We start from the raw sequence: 6,938 nt of genomic DNA, 5'->3' as shown, positions 1-6,938 counted from the left end.
AGACTCCTGCCTGCAGAATATATGGTTTGATGAGTGGAAAGTAGGTTGAGATGCAGATGTCCTGCATCTCAACCCTACCAGAACCTGTCCAGGTTCTCAGGAGCTGAACCCACGCTGCTGCGTCTCCCAGTGACCTGCGTGATTCTTCACCACAGCTTCTCTCCATCAGCTGGTAGATGATGATTGTCAAAAACTAGCTGCATAGCATAAAGATAAGATATCACACAGTGCAAAGCAAGAGCTGAAAAATACTAATACACAGGCTTGTCATTTTGCTGAACTCCTAACATGGTTCTGAATTCTGGTCTTCATGACCCACTATCCTGCATGTTTTAGATGTTTCCCTGCTCTTCAGCAGGTCTTTAAGTTCTGCAGAAGCCTGTCAATCACTCATTCATTTAAATCGTGTTCCAAAGCAGGGAAACAGCTAAAACATGCAGGATAGTGGGTCATGAGGACCGGAATTCAGAACCACTGCGCAGCTTCGGTGTTGTGTTAGCTTGATAGCTATTTATAACTTATAGAAAGAGTGCAACATAATTTACATGTAACGTTATGACAAAAGGAGCACTTGTGTAGATAAAGTATGGGCAABWCATGATAGTTAAAAATATATTGTTGATGTTTTGTTCTTACCTGTTAAAGCGCTTAGCTCTGAGCTCTGTGTGTTACGGTGAGATCACCTCTTGTTTACAACCGTGCGCGTTCCCGTATCTGGGCCCTGCTGTGGGGGAGGAGCCTAGGAAGGGGAGCTGAGAGCAGGGGGAGGGACTACAAGGTTGTTTCTGTTCAAAAATTTTCTAAGTTTTTGGGTTTCCAAAAAACTACATACAGCAGCTTTAAGGGCTCGACACATGGGAGGTGACGTCCCTCGCTCTCCATTTATTTCCTACGCTTCGTGTGCGGGGGTCATAATCAACTGGTTAAATAGACAGATGCAACTCTCTTGTCTTTAGGAACTGTAATTTTGACCTGATTAAAAAAATATGATACGTTTTTTAAGCATAATCGCTGAATTACACATGCAGGGATTTGGTGCCCCACCCCAATGGTGGACCTAAAGTTACACCTCTGGGCTTTAGAGTTTGATTAACTTACTATGATAGCATTTTAATGGTCCCAACACAGAAGCATTAAGCTCTCTTATCATTTGGCCACAGCTCAGTGGTTAGCACCAATGCCTCACAGCAAGAAGGTCCTGGGTTCAATCCCCGATTCAGACCTGGGGTCTTTCGGTGCAGAGTTTGCCTGTTCCCCTCATGCTTGCGTGGGTTTTCTCCGGGTACTCCGGTTTCCTAGCCTGGTAAAAACCAGACCCTTGTCCTTCATTTTGCTTCCTACAGAGGGTCTGGACTCACTGCTATTGAGAAGTGATTCTTGCTGGAGGCGTGGCCTCTGTTGAAGTGTGTGTGTGTGTGTGTGTGTGTGTGTGTGTGTGTGTGTTGTCGCTGTGACGGAGGCTAAGCTAAGAAGBTAACCGGAAATCGCGTGTGCTGTAAACAACCCTATTGAGAGGAGAAATATACCGAGCTGAACAAGACGACTAAATGAGAGCTGCTGCTTTGTCAGAAAAATTTAATTTAATTTAGAAGCCTTATCAACACAGACTGGCTTCATTCACTTCCTCCACTGCCATTGCTAACTAACTAGCAGACACTGCGCAGAAAATCAACGTCATTCAAAACTCCACCTTCTGTTTGTTGATTGGCCCAGGAGAAATAAACTACAAGCAGACACTGCACAGAAAATTGACGTTCTGTTCTCTGATTGGTTCGGTCAAAAATCTGCCAGTGAAATCCTTGTCTATGGGAGAAATGCCAGACGGAGAAGTGAAGGAAACTAGAATTGAGCGGAGCTGCGTAGGAAGGCAAGGGCCTGGCTACCGGTTTCCCCCACCCCCAAAAACATGTACCATAGGTTGCCTTCAAGCCCAGGCCACCCTTGAWAAAGAGATCTGAGATCTCAATGGGATTTATCTGGTTAAATAARYGAAAAWAAATAAATTAATTAATGTCACCATTTATCACAAGTTCTGAGTTGCTTCTCCTCCCACAGTGTTGGATACATCACACTGTTTGTCTTGACTTTCTGTAGCATATTGTAAACACAATCTAACTGTTCAAAACTCCCGGTATCCAGCGAGACTTTATTTATGGGTTTCTCTGTTCTCCACCTCACAGAGTTCATCACTGCCAGGTTTGGAAACGGAGACCTCCAGAGCTACGCCGTGTTCTCGTTAGGCGACGACCCCACTGACACTGTGACCGTCTCCATGTTCATCCGCACCAGACAGTCCAGAGGCCTGCTGCTCATCCTGGCCAACGGCACCAGCCAGTACCTTCGCCTGTGGCTGGAGCAAGGCAAGGTCAAAATTCAGGTCAACAGCTTTGAGACTCTCGTTGGTCAGAATGTGGTCAGCGATGGGCATTTCCACTTAATTACTGTGAGGCTGGACAGAGAGACGGCCAGCTTGTTCCACTCGGCTCAAAGCCAGGGTCTCATGGCCATCAGGCGAATCCAAGCCCATCCAGGAGATGTGGTTTTTGTTGGGGGGCTACCAGACTCAAGGGCCTCTGCTTCATTTGGAGGCTACTTTAAAGGATGTGTCCAGGATCRGAGGATTAATAACAAACGGCTTCAGTTTTATCCAATCCTAACTCCAGTGGAGTCTTATGATCTGGTGCAGATCATAAACGTTACTGAAGGCTGCAGCGGTGAGAATACCTGCGAGGTCAGTTAAAACACTTCACTTGGTCTAACATAAACCAACTGCAGTCTGAGCTCTCATGGTTTTTCACCCTCAGGTCGGTCCTTGTCTGAACGGGGGGCAGTGTTACTCCGTGTGGGACGATTTCATCTGTAGCTGCCCCCCCAACACTGCAGGGCGGCGGTGTGAAAAGGTCCGATGGTGTGAGCTGTCCCCCTGCCCCGCCGCCGCCATCTGCCAGACCCTCTCACAAGGATTTGAGTGTACGTGTGAAACTATTGTCTTATTCCAGTTTTATTTACCTTTTTCTAAACCCAGCACGCTGTGCACAGCCTGAGTTTTTATTCCCTGACCTGAGAGCTCTTGAAAGAGGGCAGAGGTTAATTACAGTTTACAGTTACAGGATTCCTCTTAGACCAGTTAATCCCTGGTCAGATTACATCTAGTAGCACATGCCTGTGGTAGTTTATGATAACAGGCTTCCCCCAGAGAGGTCACATGTTCACAAGCAGGGATCTAAGTAGTAACCAGTCCATAATAAAAGCCAAAAGCAGTTCCTTAGTGTAAGTAAGTAAGTAAAGTTTTATTTATAAAGCACCTTTCACAGAAATATATTCACAAGGTGCTGTACAATCATTAACAGTATAACAATGGTGGAAAAATAAAATGAAACAGAAAACATAAATAAACATAAGCAACGAAAATTGAAACATCAAATCAAGATTAATTTCTAAAACTGTAACTCAAATATAAGGTCAATGCAGGGCAAAATATACAATAATACACAAAACATAATGAATGCGGGAGAGAAAAATATGGCGTAAGTTCAGTAATAAAAACATAGATTGGCGAGCATTTACAATGGAGGTATGCTTGCATTAATTGTGAAAATGGTTATCTAAACGCTTGAGTGAAAACGTGAGTTTTTAGGTGTGTCTTGAAAGAGACGATGTTGTCAAGGGAGCGTAGATCAACAGGGAGTTCATTCCAGAGCCTGGGGGCCACAGAGGAGAAGGCACGGTCACCACGGGTCTTAAAGCGAGTGAGGGGAACCATAAGGAGATGTTGATCCTGTGAGTGGAGGTCRCGTCTGGGGTTGTAAGGGGAAATGAGARTTTTAATGTATTCGGGTGCTTGGCCATGAAGAGCTCTGAAYGTGAGGWCAAGGATTTTGAACCGGATTCTGAATTGAACCGGAAGCCAGTGAAGTTCTGCTAGGATCGGGGAGYTGTGGGTGAATTTAGAGGTTCGAGTTKGGAGTCTTGCTGCTGAGTTTTGGACAAGCTGAAGACGATTTAACTGTTTCTGGTTTAGGCAGGTGAACACGCTATTACAATAGTCTAAGCGGCTGGAAATGAAGGCATGAATGATCCAAGTCTGAAGTGGACAGCAGGGGCCGGAGTTTAGAGATATTCTGAAGCTGAAAGTAGCAAGTGGAAACCAGGTTCTTTATGTGTTTATCTAGAGACAGATCTGAGTCTAGATTTACTCCCAGGTTGTTCACATTCTGCTGGACAGTTGAACTCAAAGAGCCGAGATGTTCTTTTATCTTAGGGATTTTATTTTCAGGGGCCAGGATCAGTGTCTCTGTCTTGCTGAGGTTTAAAAGCAGTTGTCAGACACCCACTGGTTGACTTTAGTGACACATTTTAAAAGAGAGGTGAGCTTGTGGGTGGTGGAGTCATTAAAGGAGCAGTATAACTGCAGGTCATCTGCATATAAGTGGTAGGAGACATCTGGGAATTTTTTGATGACCTCAGTCAGGGGGCGAATGTAGAGCAGGGAATAGAATTGGGCCCAGGATGGAACCCTGTGGAATTCCGCAGGTGAGTTTGGCTGAGTSAGAGAGAGATTGGCCTAATATTGTGTCAAAAATAAAACAGCTTGGTTCACAAGAAGTCTTTGTAATGCATGCCAAGCTCCACCCACTTTTCTTGAGGTGGGAGGAGCCTGCAGGGTGTATTTTTCATTCATAAAGAAATGAGGCAATGTTTACACCAGAGCCTGTTTACTGCTGCTGCACTGTCTCACAAAGTTCTACAAGCCATTTAGGAATTAGACTTTTTTATAACTTTTTTAAAATGTAAGTTATGTTTTTTTTAACACCAAACACCAACAACTGTATTTGATATGCAAAGTTTGTTTTTGMAGTTAGATTTATTTTTTTCACCGTCATTCAGTTAAAGCGGCACTAGATGCCCCCAAACTGGACCATGATGCTTTGTGCTAGGGCAAAGATGGAGGTATCCAGGAAATAAATAATCCATTGGGCTTACATGTGCACCTGATAGAGATAGTGTGTCAAAAAAACATCATCACATGATGACACTAATTGCGGTAATTGCAAAGTGGCAAATAMTCACCCATCGGTTGATCATCATRTGTTTCCACAGGGGTACTCCAAATATTTTGTACTACAGTTCTGTTTCAAGATGTTTTCATTGGGACCCAAAAATYAACRMTTTGATAAACTCATTGCTTGGGCCTTTACATCATCAGTCAGTATTAGATGGGTAATAAGTCTGTTAACTTGTGATCAGTACCAGTYTTTCTTCTGAATAACACCATTGGTACCACAGTTTGAGAACCATGGTACCAGACTAAAATATGAAGACTGTTTGGTTACAACAAGCTATAAAGTTTATAAAGAACAGATGATGTTTTAAACTTAGATAACTTTCATCAACAGATACTTTTTCTTTACTTCAGGTTTGTTCAATGTGACACTTCGGCCTGAGAGCAGTGTCCTGCAGTACCGCAGTAACGGAAAGATTAAACAAAGCCTCACCAGTGTCTCCCTCAGCTTCCGCAGCAGACAGTCAGCAGCCACTTTGCTTCACGCACAGAAAGAGACCAACCACCTCACCATCTCCCTCCTGAACTCTCATCTGGTCATGGAGCTCAGAGCCGGAGCTGACGTGGACCCTCCCAAAGTGACGACTCAAAGTCTTGGTCTGCTCAGTGATGGTGAGTGGCATACTGTGGAAATCAGCAGAGAAAATCAAACCTCAAGGTGGGTTGTTCGTGTAGACGGAGGCAAAGAGAACAGAAGCATTTCTGAAACAGCAGTGGAGGACTTTAACTTCCTCAGAGATGGGGCAGATATTTTCTTGGGAGGTCTAAACCAGGAATCTGGGGCGAGCCTGTCTGGCTGTCTGGGCCGAGTAGAGATTGGAGGTCTTCTTTTACCATTCTACCTGGACACGGAGCTGAACCTCCCCAGACCACAGGAGGAGCAGTTTGTGATGGAGATGAGCGGAGGTGCTCCTCTGCGGTATGGCTGCTGGGGAGCTGGCGTATGTGCGCCCAACCCATGCCAAAACCAGGGGACCTGTGAGGACCTGTTCGACCTGCACCGGTGCAAGTGTTCTCCGGAGTGGACCGGGTCGTTATGTCAAGAACCAACAGACTCGTGCAGCTCCAGTCCCTGCATCTACGGCAACTGCACCAATCACCCCAAGGGTTTCAGGTGCGAGTGTGAGCTGGGCTTCACTGGTGAACAGTGCGAGGTAGAAGTCGATACGTGCGAAAACAGCGGCTGCAGTAATGGAGCCACGTGCCTCAAATGGTTTCAGAGCTACACGTGTCTCTGCCCCCGGAACATGACGGGCCATTACTGCGAGTAAGGTTCAACATCGATATAAGACGCGCTAAAATAACAACAGTTTTTTAAAAGTTGTAATGATTTGTCTCTTACAGTGAGAAAATTCCTGAAATTCCCTGGTACATAGAGACAGATCCGTGAGTGTGCTGACTTATAAAATAATCCCATTTCTGCAGCTATAAATAGGAGGGAACTGATGTTATTTTTCTGTTTGTCCAGACTCCCTCAGCTGCCCGTGTCTTCATGCATGGGTACAAGATGGAACTACAGCTGCTTTAATGGAGGAAACTGCTCCGAAGCAGACCACACATGTTCCTGCCTGCCTGGCTTCACAGGACCCTGGTGAGACTTGCACCATGACGTTTACTGCTTCCTGCACTGCAAAAACTGTCCATATTACCAAGTTTTAAAATCTTATATCAGCCAAAAAGTCTTTTTCATCTTGTTTTGAGACTGATTTACTAAACAAGAACTGATTGTGTAAGAATAATAATCTTGTTTTCAGAATGTGTTAGATTATTTGTCTTGTTAGTCTGAAATCAGTCCCAAAACAAGACCAAAAAGACTTTTTGGTTGGATATAAGATTTTAAAACTTGGTAAGATGGACAGTTTTTGCAGTGTAGTTC

At 44.6% G+C, this 6,938-nt stretch overlaps 1 protein-coding gene across 1 annotated transcript in view; it reads left to right on the top strand.

Annotated features, from left to right (window-relative positions):
• Positions 1–2,180: 2,180 nt before the first annotated feature.
• LOC106528286 (protein crumbs homolog 1) overlaps positions 2,181–6,938 on the top strand; it is a gene marked incomplete at its 5' end in the record, with an annotated part of 14,022 nt that continues 9,264 nt past the window's right edge. The window contains 5 exon segments of the mRNA XM_014023422.1: positions 2,181–2,731; positions 2,805–2,970; positions 5,417–6,329; positions 6,407–6,448; positions 6,531–6,653. Coding sequence (XP_013878876.1) covers positions 2,181–2,731; positions 2,805–2,970; positions 5,417–6,329; positions 6,407–6,448; positions 6,531–6,653 — 1,795 coding nt within the window.

The sequence above is a fragment of the Austrofundulus limnaeus genome, unplaced genomic scaffold, assembly GCF_001266775.1.
Source record: "Austrofundulus limnaeus strain Quisiro unplaced genomic scaffold, Austrofundulus_limnaeus-1.0 Scaffold367, whole genome shotgun sequence".
NCBI lineage: Eukaryota > Metazoa > Chordata > Actinopteri > Cyprinodontiformes > Rivulidae > Austrofundulus > Austrofundulus limnaeus.
Note: the sequence above shows the minus strand (reverse complement) of the source record. Positions and strands in the feature narration are given on the sequence as shown.